The following is an 18,467-nucleotide window of genomic DNA, read 5'->3' on the forward strand; positions in this document are numbered from 1 at the left end:
ATAAATAAATAAGTAAATAAATAACAAAAGGACACTTTTTATATGCATTCTTTAATGAACTATTTTACTATTTAAACATCACATAGAAACTACAAAAAAATTACAGCATTTCAAAATCTCAGGTATAACTCTTAAAGATGAAGTGATTTTATTTTTAGTCAGTTGTACAGTTTAGCAACAAGAAGATGCGTCTATAAAGATTCATCAGTTGATTCAGACTCAGGTTCTGCTAGTGTTGTGTAAAGCATCCATGATGGTTTTATTGTACTCTGCAATCTGCTTGGTCACATTTTTAATAATTGGCTGGTAATCACTCTCTTGACTCTTGGTTGCTATGACTAATTACGTGAGTTAAGGGGAAACATTCTTAAAAATATTAATTCAACGTGGCTCAGAAAGTAACTTAATCATACTGGTATTTTTAAATTGTTTTATATTTTTACTGGTGCAAAGTAATTACGTAGCACAGTGAGATTCAAAATGATACAAACATTGCCGGGTGTGGTGGCGCATGCTTGTAATCCCAGCATTCGGGAGGCTGAGACCGGAGGATTGTGGTTTGTGGGCAGCCTCAGCTACTTAGTGAGGCCCTCTGCAACTCAGTGAGACCCAGTTTCAAAATAAAGAATACAAAATAGGGCAGGAGGTGTAGCTCGGAGGTTGAATGCCCCTGGGTTCCACCCCAGACCCACAGAAAAGAAAAAAATGACACAAACATACATGCACACATCACTTTATTTCCTTCTGTACCCCATACCACTCCTCATATGTGTTAGTGAAATTGTTACCTTCATGTATGGACATAGTGTTACCTTCATGTATGGACAGTATTATTTGAATTTTTTCCTTCTTCAATCCTCTGTGGCATTTTTTATTGATTTTAAAAGAGATCAAGCTGGGTGTGATGGAGCACACTTGTAATCCCAGCATTCTGGGGACTGAGACGGGAGGATCATGGTTCGCGGACAGCCTCAGCTATTTAGTGAGGCCCTCTGCAACTCAGTGAGACCCTGTTTCAACATAAAGAATAAAAAATAGGGCAGAGGGTATATCTTGGAGGTAGAATGTCCCTGGGTTCCATCCCTAGACCCGCAAAATAAATAAATAAATAATAAAAAATAGATCAGAAAAGGCATAATTAAAATACTTTAAAATACACTATGCTATTTTAATAGATTAAGCATAAATTGAAACCCTAGAAGCCAAGCAAACTTATTTCAAAAAAGTTCACCTGTAAACTTTTAATACTTAATATTGTATGTATGTACACACACACACATATATATTTCAGTCTAATTTCTGGACTTAGAATAATCTATTGTTCAGAAGAACCATGACCATGTTTTCTGGAATACCAAAGAATTTTGGAAAGTTTCTAGCTTTTGCCCTATTTCTTTTTTCTTTTTTACTTTAAAAAATTTTTTTTCAGTACTGGGGATAGAACCCAGGGGGCATTCTACCTCCAAGCTATACCCCTAGTCCTATTTTTATCCTTTTTTGTTTGTTTGTTTGTTTGCTTTTTTTTTTTTTTTGCAGTACTGAGGATGGAACCCAGGGAATTCTACCTCCAAGCTACAACCCAGCCCTATTTTTTATTCTTTATTTTGAAACAGGATCTCTCACTGAGTTGCAAAGGGCCTCACTAAGTAGTAGCTGAGGCTGGCCTCGAACCATGATCCTCCTGTCTCAGCCGGCCAAATGCTGGATTACAAGTGTGCATCACCATGCTCGGCTTTGCCCTATTTAAAAATTACCTACTTTATGTTATATGAAAAAAACAGAGCGCCAGGCATGGTGGGGCACGCTTGTAATCCCCGCGCTTGGGAGGCAGAGACAGGAGGATCCCGCAGGTTCAAAGCCAGCCGCGCTAGCTTAAGAGACCGTTTCCAAAAATAAAATAGGTCTGGGAGTGTAGCCCGGAGGTAGAAGGGCTTCTAGGAACCCCAGTACCACCAAAAAGAAAGAGAGAAAGAGAGAAAGAGAGAAAGAAAGAGAAAACAGCATTGGACTTAAAACACATTGTATATGTGAGTCTTCTACTTTTAAACTAAGTTACACTGCTTTTGGACACCCTTTTATGACTTTGTATTCCTTTTTTCACAATTCTCAAAGTCTGCTTTCTGTTAAGTAGGTTACTCTGGCCTGTACACAAATACACACACCACCCATCTGCATGTGTACACACATACACACTAATTATTACAGAGTGAAAACGGAATGTTATTCATTTAAACCCCACATCGCTAGTTTAGGGTTTTGCATATATTAGGTATTTAGAAAGTGTGTATTGAACTGAATTTCACAAAAACAACTCAGTCAGCTTCCTTTGCAGCATTTTAAAGGATACATTCTTTCATCACAAAATTATTTTGCTCATGGTGTTGCCACTTTCGCTCCAAGTTTGTAAGCTAAAAAACACAAAAGAAAAGTGTTAACTGGTGCTCTTATGCCCTTTTATGAGGATAAGAAAATAGAAATACTCAATTTTAAACTTTACCAAATTCTTGTAGCTTATTGAGATAAAACCATGGTAGAAGAAAAAGAAATTTAGGATGATTTTCTTTTTCCTAAAAGAACTTATAAAAGAAAAAGGGGGCATGGTGGGAATCTCTCCTTGAAATCTGGAAGTCCAATGCCACAAGAGTAATATATATTCAAACACTGTCAAAGGTTCAGCTATATAGGAAAAACTTCCTTATTTCCAGGGCTAAATTTCCTGTCTAATTCCACAAGCTGAGATAAGAGCAGAGCTGCAGTGTGAAGATTATAAGAGGGTTTGTAAAACACTGGCACTGGTACAATAATTTCTGCATCAACAGGAAACTAATGTGGATATTATATTGATGGTTGCTTCCTCAGAAGACAATTTTACTGTTATAGAATTAAATTGTTTTTCTGATTTAATTAACCTTGTAACTCTGGGTTATGGTCTTTCTTTTTTAAGATGCACAAAGTTTTTCCTTAGCAAAGTATTGTCTGAAAAATGAAACACTAAAATAATGTTCTGTCTGGATATTCCAAAGATGTCGTTAATATTTGAAAACATATGCTAATTGAAGCAGCTTTAAAAATGTTTCTTCCTACTGCCATGTTAAAATTATTCTCAGAGCATAAGTTCAGTCTCGATGTGGCATCCATCTCATTGTTCCCTCCAAAGAAATAAATCTGGGTATTAGGATGAATTATAACTAATTATGTAAACTCTAAGTACCATAGGCTAATACCTTTAAACCAGATCTCTCTCTCCTGAATAGAACCCTGAAGTTAAGACTGTCTTAAGGAAACAGTCAGCACTTTCTGGCAGCAAATCTCTAATAACCTTTTCCAAAGTCAAGTGCCAGACCTTTTTCTCTTTGTTTCATAGAAAGAGAAAAGTGGCCTTCTAATCCAACAGACCTCCTAAGTGCTACACAAATAGTGATATAAAAGTAACACTGTGTCAAAGGGTCAAATTCCTGTCACACTGTATACATCTATAGTATTGACTAGTCTTTAAACCCCCAAGGACATCATAAGTATAAGCTCAATTTTACATCTGTTTTTCTCTATTATTTATTTAAATAAACTGGTACATAAAATTACTTATAGAACTCAAAATACATATAAGAAAATGGTTATGAAAGAGTAGTAGAGCAAATTTTGATTGGATCAGCTGAGATTCACAAAAGACAACACAGAGAAGGATTTAAAAATGTAGCTTCTGGTATGATTTCTGAATAATATGATTAACACTTAATATGAAAAAAGCCATTGGTTGATTCTAAAAAATTACATTTGTCAAGTTTTTCCCACCTTAAATTTTCCATTTAGTGGAAAAGAAAACCCAGTATCAGTATTTGTTTTCTAAGAACCTTTTAAGACAATGACTTCACAAACTTTTAATTTTTCTTCTCCACACTCATCCCCACTCGAAACAAACCATAAATTTGAATTATGCAAATGACTGATTCCTAATAGCTGTGGCAAACTTTTATAAGGCTACATTTCTTTCACAAAGAAGATAAGACATGTCTTTTTTTAACATGGCACATCCATACAATTAAATTGTTACTGTCTTAGATGAAAACATTTAAATAAAAAATGTTTAAACACTTTCTGAATACAATCACTTTAGTTTTGGTAAACAATAAAATAATTAATATGAAAGGAAAAAGAAAAGCCTGCAAAGATTACACACCAAAATGTTAATAATCGTTGTCTCCGGATAGCGAGAAGTCAAGTGACATTTTTTTCTACCATGATCATATTACTGTATAAAGAAAAAGAGGATGGCAGATGTGGTGCCACAAGTACTTGGAAGGCTGAGACAGGAGAACTGTAGGTTTTAGGTCTGTCTAAACAACTTAGTGAAACCCTATTTCAAAATATAAAACTAAGAATAGGGCTGGGAGTCGAGCTCAGAGGTAAGGAAAGAAACAAACAATGAATGAAGAAAGGAAGGAAGGATTTTTTTTTAATGTATTTAGTATTTTAGTATTTTAAGTTATTTATTTGTTTGTTTGTTTGTTTATTTATTTATTTATTTATTTATTTTTGCCAGTCTGGGGATGAAACCCAGGGGCATTCAACCTTCGAGCTACACCCCCTGCCCTATTTCTTTATTCTTTATTTTGAAACAGGGTCTCACTAAGTTGCAGAGGGCCTCACTAAGTAGCTGAAGCTGTCTGCGAACCTCAATCCTCAGGTCCCAGCCTCCCGAATGCTGGGATTACAAACGTGCGCCACCATGCCCAGCTTATTTTAAGTAACTTAAATGTAGCACTTATAATAAAGTGCTATTATAGACTTGATATGACAATGGCCAATCTTTCTGACTATAATTACTGATTTTGATTATGACAAAATACTTTAGTCATTCAAAAACTAATTATTAAACATCTACTAAGTACAAATAAGTCATACAGTGCTGGAGAGAGAATGAATAAGACAGATATTGCCTCTGCCTTCTTGAAGCTCACAATCTAAAACACAAAATCTTAAACACCTTTAAATTACCTTTGAAGCAATTATCAAAAGGATGAGTGAAGCCGGGCATGGTGCCACACGCTTATAATCCCAGCATTGGGGAGATGAGACCAGAGGATTGCAGTCCGCAACCATCCTCAGCTACTTACCCAGGCCCTTCGCAACTCAGTGAGAGCATTTCAAAACATAAAGAGACTAAAAAAAAAAATAGGGCTTGGAGGCACAATGTCCCTGAGTTTCATCTCCAGTACCGCAAATAAATAAATAAAAAATAGAGTGAAATGACATTGTCTTTGCATCCTCTAAAAATAATTGGAGATGTGAACCAAGAAGTTCAAGGATAGGACTGCTCTACACGGCACTATTAGAACAGTTTTAAAACTAAAAATTACCTAAATGTCCAACAGCAGGAATTGGTTCCATAAATTGTGTTATAATCCATTTAGCAGAAATATTATACATGTAAATTAAGAATTATAATTTTAAAAAATATATACTGACAAGGGAAAAGTACTTATGATGTACAGTTATAAACACAAAATAAGTTCCCAAATATGTACAATGTACCATTTATGTAAACATATAGAAATAAATGTGTATTTAGTGTATGTATAAATATATGTGTACATATAACATATATGATGCATATACTGTGTACACATAAGATATATATGATACATATACTATAAGGAGCCATTCTAAAATGAGAATAAAATACACTTTTCTGGCTGGTGGTATATTAATCATCAGGGTTTATCTGTAGTTTTTAAAGATTTCCAGAGTTCCTGAATCAGAAGTTAGAAGTTTCTGTTTTACTTCTGAAAATTTTATTATTTATTTATTTTTGGTGGTACTGGGGTTCCTGGAAACCCTTCTGCCTCCAGGCCATACTACCAGACCTATTTTTATATTTTTTATTTGGAAACAGGGTATCTTAAGCCAGAGAGGCTGGCTTCAAACCTGTGCTATCCTCCTGTCTCCGCCTCCCAAGCGCAGGGATTACAAGCGTGCGCCACCATGCCCAGCTTACTTCTGAAAAATTTAAAAGCTATTACCCAGCATATCATGATAGCTGTACCAGGACAACACTTGATATAGTCTCAGGCCTCAATACAGGCTCACCAAAGACAACAAAGCAGGAGTTAATAATTCTGAAGGGATATAGGACAAGATTTGGGTGTTTTCAAAACCAGAAAATCTGGACGGTATATAAAACAAATTGTAAAAAAAAGTTTGTTAGGAGGTAAAAATAGACATTAAGAAAACAGGACAAGGCCAGGAGTGGTGGTGTGTGCTTGTAATCCCAGCACTTGGGAGGCTGAGACAGGAGGATCATAGGTTCGAGGCCAGCTTCAGCTACTTAGTAAAGCCCTCTGTAACTTAGTGAGAAAATAAAAAATCGGGCTGAGGGTGTAGCTCAGAGGTAGAATGCCCCTGGGTTCCATCCTCAGTACCACACACACACACACAAAAAGAGAGAACAGTACAGATAGCATAAAAAGATAAATGAATTTGAAAGTTATTTTTTAAACTTTACCTGAGAATGTGTCTCATTTTCTTGCAGTTGTGTTTTTAGTGTTTCATAGTCTGTGTTTAGCTTCTGCATTACTTTCTTAAAGGCATTTCTGCGGGTTGATAATACTGTTCTCTCCTGATGTAATTTCTAGATAGATACAAATAGAGGTAAATAACAGGTTATAGCAAATGCCTAGTAAGCCAAAATGAGTCATATTTGTTTAGATAATTTCAATGCTTCTATTATGATAAAATTCTAGCAAGGCCATAATTACTCTAAAGCCTGTCTGCAAAAATATCCTTTGAACTGTACTAAGCTATACTAATATTAACTATACTTAAATAACTCATTGCCTCCAGATTTGTACTTATCCCACAAAATTTAACACAAATAACAATGCCAAGACACTGACAAGTTTTAAGTAGAGAAGCATCCCATAAAACCTAAACTTAATGAAGATCACATCTGTTGCTCTATTATAAGTTGTAGCTTATAGTGTGTATGTGTGTGTGTATGTGTGTGTGTGTGTGTGTGTGTGTGTGTGTGTGTGTGTGATTGAGGAATAAACCCATGGGGCACATTTCCTCTGAGCTACACCCTCAGTCCTATTTATTTATTTATTTATTTATTTATTTATTTTTGCACTATTCGGGGTGGAACCCAGGGGCTTTCTACCTCCAAGCAATAGTCCAGCCCTATTTTTTTATTCTTTATTTTGAAATAGGGTCACATTGACTTGCAAAGGACTTAAGTAGTTGAGGCTGTCTGCGAACCTCAATCCTCCTTTCTTAATTACCCAAATGTTAGGATTACAAGCGTGCACTACCACGCCAAGCTTATTTTATTTTGAAACAGGGTCTCACTAAACTGCTGAAGCTGGCCTTGAACCTTTGATCCTCCTGTCTCAGAATCCCAAGTACTGGGATTTACAGGCATGCACCACCATGACTGGCTATTAAGTCATTCTAAATTCCTAATACATATTTTAAAAAAAGTTTTTTCTTAGCTTATAAAATTAAAATCAATCAAGCCGGTGTGGTGGCGCATGCTTGTAATCCCAGCATTCGAGAGGCGGAGACTGGAGGATTGCAGGTTCTTGGACAGCCTCAACTACTTAGCGAAGCCATTTGAAACTCAGTGAGAACGTTTCAAAAAATATAAAGACAGGCCTAGTGTGGTGGCTCACGCTTGTAATCCCAGCATTTGCGTGGCTGAGACCAGAGGATCTCGGTTCACGACCAGTCTCAGGTACCACTTAGTGAGGCCCCTTTGCAACTCAGTGAGACCCAGTTTCAAAATAAGGAATAAAAAAAAAGTATATCTAAAACTATCTCTCTATATAGATAGCTATTGATAGATAACTATCTATAGATATAGATAGATAGATAGACAGACAGACAGACAGACAGACAGACAGACTAAAATATAGGACTGGGATTGTAGCTCAGAGGTAGAATGCCCCTGGGTTCCATCCCTGGACCAGAAAAAAAAAAAAAATTAAAATCAATCAAGAAAATTGATTTAAAAGATAATTTTATGACTAGTGGCATTTACCTTTTTCTTTTCTTCCCCTGATGATTTCAAAGCTGGCAAATCATTATATATCTCTAGATCAGCAGTCATTTGTTTAATTTTGTTTTTCAGAGAATGTTGTTCCTCAGTCATCTTACTTTCCAGAAGCTCCATTTTCTGAAGGTCCAACTGTAGACGTTGACTGTCTGAAACATGAGAATTTAAGACCATAATTTAACAAAATTCTATTCCTTTCACATTGGAATTACATCAGGAGAGACAGTATTATCAACCCACAGAAATGCCTTTAAGAAAGTAATGCAGAAGCTAAACACAGGCTATGAGATAATAAAAACACAACTGCAATAAAATGTGATACATTCTTAGGAAATATAACACAACAATTAGAAATGGTGTTTTAGTGGAGCCAGGGGAAGTAGTCTAGGGGAAGGGAAGGGAGAAAAGTAAGATACAGTGAAGGAATCACTTCCATCGACATTTCGTACATGTGTGAGAATACCAAGACCAATCTCAGTACCCTGTACGGAGAAAGGGATGGAGAGGCAGCTGGGAAAAAGCTCACCAAGTGTGGTGTGCAAATATGTCACCATCACTATGAACTGCATTATGATTGGAGACCATAATGCACCAATAAAAGTATATATATTTAAAAAATAAAAATCCTGTTTTATAAGAGTATATGCAAAAGGAATATATGTTCACTGTGACCAATGAGACAATATAATATAAGGGAAAAAAGAGTAGCTTATCCTCTTTGGCAATCAATTGAACCCGACATATACGTTAACCATACCTGTTTCCATTTTCATATAAACATAAAAATATACAGGTATGTGTGTGTGTGCATGTGTGTGTGTGTGCGTGCGTGCATGTGTGTGTGTGGTATTGAGGATTGAACCAAGGGACATTTTTACTTTCAAGTTACATCCCAGTCCTATTTAATTTTATTTGAAACAGGGTCTCACTAGGTTGGTGAGAGTCTCACTGTCCTTGAACCTGCAGTCCCTGTCTCAGCTTCCCAAGTACTGAGAGTATGGGGATGACCACCAAGCCTGGCTTACATGGATTTTTTTGTACTTAATAAAATAGCTGGGCTCTGTGGCCTATGCCTGCAATCCCAGTAGGTGGGAGGCTGAGACAGGTGGACAGCAGGTTTGAGGGCAGTCACAGCAATTTAGAGAGACCTTCAGCAACCTAGTGAGACCCTATTGAAAACAAAATATAAAAAGTGGCTGATATATTTTGGAGGTGGAATGCCCCTGGACCAAAAGTAGAAATAATACATATTCTGAAACGAAGACCCATTATTTTTATTCCATAAATAACGTACTTTAATATATATTTACACAGCACTTCCATTGTGTTAGCTTAAGTCATCAAGAAATGATTTTAAGAATATGGCAAGCCTCAATTCTAGATGAGAATGGACACTGATGATAAGTGTCTAAAATTGGCTCATGTGGCTAAATTGAGACACAGGTTTTGCTTCCATCATGGTAAGTGTACTGCAGTGGTAAGACAACGGTAGTATTTTGCTTAAGCTCTTGAGTAAAAAAATATGTAATGAGAAATACTGACTTCTTAATATAACTTATCAATAATTTTAAAACATTCCCCCCAAAAAGGTAAATATGAAGATGTATGCAGGTTATATACAAATAATATGCCATTTTATATAATCTGCAGATTTTGGTATTCAAGGAGAGTACTAGAATCTCCAATCTCTACACAGATACCAAGAACAACTGTGTTACAGTTATTACAAATACCTTGAAATACCGAGGAGGTTCATCATTGCTTTAAAGTTACAGTTAGCCGGGCGTGGTGGCACACGCTTGCAATTCCCGAGCTTGGGAGGCTGAGACAGGAGGATCACATAGGTTCGAAACCAGCCTCAGCTACTTAGTGAGGCTCTCAGCAACCTTGTGAGACCCTGTTTCCAAATAAAGTATAAAATAGGTCTGGGAGTGTAGCCTGGAGGTAGAAAAGCCCTGGGTTCCACCCCCCAGTACCACAAAAAATTTTTTTTAAATTAAAAAAGTTATCATATATATATATATATGTTTTGAAATACCTTTTAATATATCTATTCTGTTTGTTTTCATGCAGAGGATTCAATTCAAGGGCATTCTACCTCCAAGCTACAGCCCCAGCCCTTTCTATTTTTTACTTTTAAACAGGCTCTTGTTAAGTTGTTGAGGATCTCATTAAGTTGCTGGGGCTGTCTTCAAACCTGCAATCACCCATGTCAGCCTCCCAAGTACTGGGATTACAGGCATATACCACTATGCCCAGCTTTTAATATACATTAATTGGTGTATTGTAATTGTGTATCATAATGAGGTTCAGAGTGATAGAAACATATATGCATACAGCAGAGATTTGATGAAGGAAACAGTTCAAATAATGCTATGTACATATACAAAATTATCAACACTAGTCTCATTATCATGTATGGAGAAAGAATGGGGCAGGATCTGGAAGACCCATTATTTTTAACAGGGTCATAAGAAATACACAGTTACACCAATAACAGCAAGTTATAAAACATTTCATATATGTTTGCATATTTGAAAATAATTTTATAATTGCACATACATTCAATTCTCACTGTTTGTACTTATTATGTTCTATAAAGTCACCATGAACACTGAGTTACCAAACACATCGCTCCTCAGAGAAATACAGAATTAGGTTCCTGCAAGTTCTGGTCATAGCATTTTTGTCAGCTGACCAATATACAATTTTGTTTTATGTGTGTGTATTTAAAGACATTTTATTCACTATATATTGTTGTTGATTTGTTAACAACAAACTCATGGAGTTTTGTGTGAGTAAAGCTTAACCAATGCACATTTTCTCCATAGAGCACCTAACAGCTTTCTTGCTCTTAGCAACACTAGAGCAACATCAGCACTTTGCTTGGGTGCGAATTTATTTATTTATTTATTTATTTATTTATTTATTTATTTATTTATTTATTTAATTTTGCAGGTCTGGGGATGGAACCCAGGGGCATCTACCTCCAAGCTACACCCCAGCCCCATTTTTTATTCTTTATTTTGAAACCAGGTCTCACTAAGTAGCAGAGGGCCTCACTAAGTAGCTGAGACTGTCCTGCAACCCTCCAGTCTCAACCTCCCAAATGCTGAGATTACAAGTGTGCGCCACCACACCCAGCTACGGTGCTATTTTAGATAGCTTACCACACACACACACACACACACACACACACACACACACACACACACACAGAAAGAATAAAAATGTGAAAAGCATAGCACTAAATACCTGACAAAAAGGAAACTTATTTACAGTACAAGAACTGAAATAAAGCAGACTGCAGCCTTTGCAATTTCTGTTAGGAATGTGTACATCAAGCTGTTCAAATTCTTCACCCTGCTGTGCATTTCCATGAATGACTTAAAACGCTGCATGCATTGATTTGAAGGTTGCATGTTAATTGTAGTGAGCAAGAAAGTTCACAAATATGGAATCAATGAACGATGAGTCTTAACCACACAGGTACACAAATATTTCATTCACTTAAAGTACTGAGCACCTACTATGTGCCAAATGCTGAGAATAGGATAGAGATGAACACAGACACTGTTTTCACTTAAGGAACTGTATTTTCTGGAGGTAGAACCAGTCAGTTAAATTAGCATCTACAATAATCTGAATGTGGAAGGTTTCAGGAGAGCTCTCTGGACAGGCCTTTTAACTGAAGCCTTAAGGACTGTAATCAACTCAACAAAAGGAGAAGGTAAAAGTGTTCTAGAGAAAACAATCAATGTATGTGAAATACAGCAGTAAGAAAACATGGTTCCCCTAGACAAATAACAGACATTCAATATATTAAATATGAGATAGCATCTAATATTCACTTTACATGAATAAGAATAGTAAAAAAAAAATGCATCTAAAATCACTGACGTAAGCTGGAGATGGTGGCATATGCCTGTAATCCCAGTACTTGAGAGGCTGAGACAGAAAGATTAAAAATTACAGGCCAGCTTTGGCAATTTAGCAAGATACTATCTCAAAATAAAAAGTAAAAAGGACTAGGAGTACAGCTTAATAGTAGTGTTCCCCTGGGTTCAATCCTCAGTATTGTGCATGCAAAACACACACACACACACACACACACACACACACACACACACACACACACACAGTCGCTGATTCTAAAAATGTTTATTATAAATCAAAATCTAGCCAGGCATGGTGGTGTATGCCTGTAATCCCAGTACTTGGGAGGCTGAGTCAGAATGATCGTAGGTTTGCAGCCAGCCTCAGCTACTTAGTGAGGCCCTCTGCCATGTAGTGAGACCCTGTTTCAAAATAAAGGAAAAAAATAGGGCTGGGGATGTAGCTCAGAGGTAGGATGCCCCTTGGTTTCATCCTCAGTACTGCAGAAATGACAAAAAAGATAAATCCAAATCTTTTAAAGTTGGCATAATTAAAACACTATTCCTTGAAGGTTTCCTTTATTTTGTTGAGTTTTAAAACTCACCATATTAACATAGATTGTTAAAAATATATATGTAAACATATATATGTATATATACACATAAGTATAATAAATATAAAAGGAAAAATACTGAAAATGTTTTGGAGTCATATCTCTACTAGGGTTGGAAATAAATATAATGAAAATCAAAATGCTGAATATATCACTAATTTTTTTTTTTTTTTTTTTTTGCAGTACTGGGGATTGAACCCAGGGACATTCTACCTCTGAGCTATACTCTCAACCCTATTTTTTGTTATTTATTTTGAAACATATCTTACTAAGTTGTAGAGAGCTTAAGTAGCTGAGGCTGGCCATGAACCTGGGAAACTGAGACAGGAGTCTCAGCCTACCAAGTACTGGGATTACAAGCGTACACCACCATGCCTGGCTCAAACATATTGTTTTAACTCATTTTATTATAGCATCCCAGATGTGGAACACATATTAAAACTTACAGTAGATAATATTTAACATGATTATATAATAAAAGTGATATTAGTATACAAACTCTTCATTATAATTTTTAGACTATTTTAATGTGCTTGTGTCAATTTTGTTAAAATATTAACAGAACTGAAAACTTGGAACTTAAATGGGTTAATTCTCTAAGTAGAGAATGTACTTAGCGCCGGGCGTGGTGGCACACTTTGTAATCCCCGCGCTTGGGAGGCAGACAGGAGGATCGCGCAGGTTCGAAGCCAGCTGCGCACGCTGGCTTAGGAGACCCTTTTCCAAATTAAAAAAAAAATGTAAAAATAGGTCTGGGAGTGTAGCCTGGAGGTAGAAGGGCTTCCAGGAACCCCAGTACCAGCAAAAAAAAAAAAAGAAAAAAAGAAAAAAAAATGTACCTAGCTGGTATTTTGACTGAAGTAAGCAGTTTTATAAATCTAACTGCAAATTTAATTTGAATATGTAATAGGGAAATAAATAGAACTATACAACTGATTTTTTTCTAGAGAAAAGGAGAAAATGGTTGGTTGGTAGAGGGTAAAGTTTATCTTCCTTTAACAACAGGTCCCCATGAAAAGCTAAAAGCTTCTCTAAGGGAAGAGACAGGAAGAGGATGCAGTCTAGTTCCTTCTGATATGCTATGAAGTTGCAAAGTTTACCAAGCAGTGTGTACATAGGAGCAAAATCTCAGAAGAAGCCACTTTGACCTGGGGAAATGTTTCTGAAATATTCTGCCCTCAGCAAATTTGTTTACTCCCTGGAGTTTCCCTTCCAAATATATAAATAAAAACTACTGCTGACAGGTTCCTTGCCTCTTTACCCATGAAGTACCCCAGTGTTTCTCAACTTTTTTTGCTCATCACAAACACCCTAAAGTCTTTTTGTAGGCTTAAGAAAACAATGATTGGCTCACTCTCTTAAATTTTTTATTTTGAATGTATCATGTTTATGTACAGTGAAGCTTTAGAAGATTGAGATAACTAAGAATTTTTCACACATCCTCTAGAAACAATTTACATATGTTATCCTAAAAATCTAAACTTAAGAAACTTTAATCTTGCCAAATGTCGTGGCAAATGCCTGTAATCCCTGTATGTGGGAGGCTGAGACACGAGGATTGCAAATGGAAGGCCAGTCTCAGCAATGAAGTGAGACTTTCAGCAACCTCACGAGACCCTGTTTCAAAATAAAAACTACAAAAAGGGCTACAGGTGTAACTTGGAGGTAGAATGCTCCTGGGTTTAATCCCTAGTACTACAACACACACACACACACACACACACACACACACACACACACACGCACACACACATGCACGCACACACTCAGGCAAACCAAGAGTAGATATAAACAAAGGTTAGGCTGTTCTTTATTTCCTTAGCATATAATACAGATAAATAAAATTATGGCAAACAATCTAGGCACAAAATACACTTAAATGTATAGAATAAAAACAACTGTCCACTTATGTCATCATTCTTAATACAATGGTATACTAGTAGTATTCAGTATGTATTTATAGGTCCATAATCCCATTTCTAAAACTCTGGAGCAATTATGTATTGGAATACAGAATTCTTAGCCGGGTGTGGTGGTGTACATTTGTAATCCTACTACTTGGGAGGCAGAGTCAGGAATATCACAGGTTCTCGGCCAGCTTCAGTAAATTAATGAGGCCCTTTGCAACTTAGTGAGACCCTGTTTCAAAATAAAAGAATTAAATAGGGTTGGGGGTGTAGCTTGCAGGTAGAATGTTCCTAGGTTCCACTTCCAGTAGCGCGCGCACACACACACACACACACACACACACTTCTTTGGAATTTAGAAAAGTAATGTAATGCATGTACTAATTATTATATAACTCCCACAACAGAGTCTAAGGCAGCACTCTATCACCAAGTACATGAATATTTCTAAAACAAAAGTATAAATAAACCAGGCATGGTAGTGCACCTCTAATCCCAATATTTGGGAGGTTAAAATAGGAGAATTGCAGATTTGAGGACAGCCTCAGCAAGTTAGCAAGACCCTGTTTCAAAATAAAAAATAAAAAGGGCAGAGGGTACAGCTCGGAGGTAAAATGCCCCTAGTACAAAAAAAAAAAAAAAAAAAAAAAGTACTACTAATAAGTTGGTAAGAAAAATCACACAAATTCTGAGATTTCAAGTGATCAGGGTAATAGGCAAATTATGATTTTTTTTTTTTTTTTTGGTGGTACTGGGGATTGAACCCAGGACTTCATGCAATGATAGGCAAGAACTCTACGACTGAGCTACACCACTCCTCTGGTAATCACAAATTATATCCTTTTCAATGAGGCTTTCAAAAACAAGTGAAAGAGGAAAACACTGATATATCCTTAAAGTTCCCATTGGTTACACAAAGAAAAGAAAAAAATGAAGAGAAAAAGGAAAGAATGAAAAGAAAATAGAGAGAAGAGGATGTGAATGTCCAGGCCATTCTCTCACCTGAAGTCAAATTCCTAGCTGTACTCTGTGATTTCTGCATCTCACTGGATTTAAAATTAAGGTCATCTTGCATCATCTTTAGCTCTTGATTGGTGATAGAGGATATCTGTTTCATACGATTTATATTCTGTATTTGTGGAGATAAAAAACATTCCACAGATTTAATGCTCCAATAAAACTATTAGAAAACACTATCAAAATACAAGATGCTTTGATTAGGCATTACTTTTTAAAGTACATCATGCAATTTTTGTATTATACTGAAAACAGTGAGATTCAAAGTCTGGTTTTCTTTAAATAAATAGATAATAGGTTCAGATATTTTTTACTTGCTTTATTTTACTATAAATAAATTCAACTACTCTATGTTAGAAACTGTTTATAGTCTTAAAACACTAAAAGTATTTTCCTGCCATCCATAGTAAATGCTTGGTAAAAAATTTTTGATAATTCAAGATAATTAGGTACATTTAGAAGAAAAAACTATAAAACAAATTACAGCACAAAAATGTATCAACACTTTCCAATATAACGTCTAGGTTTTGAAATTCCCATGCTCTCCTACCAGTTCAGATAAATTAACATTAAAATAAAATCTTAATAGTTACTTTAATAAGTGCCTCTCTGCTGAATACTGATATTATACCTATGCCATCCTTTTCCCCACTGCCCTAACTAGAAAAGATTTCGGCAGAGAGCTCAAAATTAATAGCATAAAGAAATAAAATGTCAAGGCAGGGAACTTAAAGGAAGTACTGAGTAGACATAATAACGAGCTTCCATTTTTTGAGCTGGATTTGGAAAGTTCTTCACAGTAACAATAATGAGGACACCAACACAGGCCCAGGCGCTTACCCGACTGCAATGCTCCAGAAGTGCAACAATGCTGGCTTCTATCTGTGCCTTCCTTTCCAGTTCCTGATTCTTGGTTTCCTCAAAAGTCTCTATAAAAGCTGCCAGTTGAAAAACATGATAAGAGAGGCGACTGCTGATATAGTTAACACTGCAGGCGCTCTGATTTTTAGGTCTTTCGAATACATTTTAGAAATTCAAAGCAAATACTCATTTTTAACTACCATCGTTTAACTTTTTTTGTTGACCTAAGGGTAATTACTCAATAAGAATGTTTTTATACATTTATGTACTTTCAACCTTTTAAAGGGTGTTATGACCTCTGAGTAAACCAGAAGGTTAGAAGCTCAAAAGAAACAGTGATAAAATAGAGATCAGAAAAAATCTGGTTTCCTTGATTCATACTTATAATTATTAACTCCTATAACTGGCCACTAGCTTTATTTCTGAAATTAATATTACTAAATACATGATTTATTTGAAAATGTGTACTTTGCTTATGCTAGATTAATCTCAAAGTAAATTCAGTCATTCATTCAGGTCATAATGCTCAGAATACCATCCTTTTATTTGTCTAATGTGAAGCTAGTACACAAATTTTCCCTTATTTACAGGCTTCGAGTATTTCTATAAAATTTCAAAAAAATTGTAGTTAAAAATTTCATTGTTGGTATGTGGTAAACATCAATATAGCTTACTTTTTACTTGTAATTTTAATATATTTTAATTGAAAGTCCTTGAGAAAATATTTTTATTGAATATGGTGATAAGGGACCATAATAAATATTTAAATATTTAAGTATTTTTAATGTCCTGCTTCAACATCTAATATAGGTCATAGCTATAAATATTCTATCTCTATTATCCATTAGCCACATAGTAAGTGGTCACTGAGATTTTCACATATACAAAGGAATAAATGAACATTATCTTTCAGAGGTTATTTCGTTAAGAAAACAAACTATGATAAATACTTGGAAAGATATCTAGGAGAAATGACTTGCAAGCTTAAGATTCTGTAACACAGAAATGCTTTTAATTTATTCTGTAAACATTTATTAAATGAACACTAAGGGAGACCTAAGCTCCAGATGCCATACTAGGTAATATAGTGATTTCTAACATGCAGAGCTGTGATGTCTCATTTTTTATTTTATATCTACTCTTTTAACAAAAGCACTTTAAAAACAGAAGATAATAAATTAATTTTGAAATAATTTTTGGTACTTGCTGAAACTGTAAAAACAATCTTGGGATACTGTGAAATTAAGAGTTGACAATTACTATTTTATAGCATGCCTCTGAGAAGGCCGTAACTGACATCAGACCTATAATATTTCAGGTACTATCAAAATTGATAACTGAAAAAAAACCAGTAATAGCTGATACATTCCAATTTTTAAAAATAGACAGGTGTAAAACCTAAGTTTATGTTTATTTATAAAGTGAAATTTAGTGTGTGTGTGTGTGTGTGTGTGTGTGTGTGTGTGTGTGTGTGTGTTACTGAGGAATGAACCAAGGGACACTCTACCAGTGAGCCACACTCCTAGCCCTTTTTATTTTTTTTATTTTGAAACAGAATCTTAGTTACCACACTGGCTTCAAATGTGTGATCCTAACATCTTCTGTCTTAGCCTCCCAAATACTGAGATTACAGATGCATATCACTATGCGTAGAGAAATTAAGGTTTAAAAAAAAACGTGAATAAAAACTCTAACAGAATGCCAGTAAGATTAAAATTGGTGACAGAATCAAGTAACAAGGGCCAAGATGAGGACTTAATAATGAAGTAGGCCACGCATGGTGGTCCACACTTATAATCCCAGAAAGATTGCAGAGACCTTGTTTCAAAAAAGAAAATAAAGCCAGGTGTTGGTGGCGCACCCTTGTAATCCCAGCATTCGGGAGGCTGAGACCGGAGGATCGCGGTTCACTGACAGCTTCAGTATTTAGACCCTGTTTGAAAATAATAAAAAAATAGGGCTGGAGGTGTAGCTCAGAGGTCGAACACCCCTGGGTTCCATCCCCAGACCTGCAAAAAAAAAAAAAAAAAAAAAAAAAGAAAAAGGGCTGGAAGTATAGCTCAAGTGTAGAATATCCATGGGTTTAAGCTCAGTATCCACCCCCATAGAGAATAAAAAAACTAAGTAAGTAATGAGGCATATG

The 18,467-nt window shown here is 35.7% G+C and overlaps 1 protein-coding gene across 1 annotated transcript in view; it reads right to left on the minus strand.

The window, feature by feature from the left end:
* Nucleotides 1-219: 219 nt before the first annotated feature.
* IFT74 (intraflagellar transport 74) overlaps nucleotides 220-18,467 on the minus strand; it is a gene marked incomplete at its 3' end in the record, with an annotated part of 75,294 nt that continues 57,046 nt past the window's right edge. Inside the window, exons 14-19 of the mRNA XM_080708455.1 lie at nucleotides 16,304-16,401; nucleotides 15,449-15,575; nucleotides 8,036-8,199; nucleotides 6,503-6,628; nucleotides 2,348-2,408; nucleotides 220-338 (exon numbers count right to left, since the gene is read on the minus strand). Of these exons, the coding sequence (XP_080564581.1) occupies nucleotides 220-338; nucleotides 2,348-2,408; nucleotides 6,503-6,628; nucleotides 8,036-8,199; nucleotides 15,449-15,575; nucleotides 16,304-16,401 (695 nt within the window). The remainder of the gene's footprint in view (nucleotides 339-2,347; nucleotides 2,409-6,502; nucleotides 6,629-8,035; nucleotides 8,200-15,448; nucleotides 15,576-16,303; nucleotides 16,402-18,467) is intronic.

Source organism: Muscardinus avellanarius (genome assembly GCF_963383645.1).
Source record: "Muscardinus avellanarius genome assembly, chromosome: 13".
NCBI lineage: Eukaryota > Metazoa > Chordata > Mammalia > Rodentia > Gliridae > Muscardinus > Muscardinus avellanarius.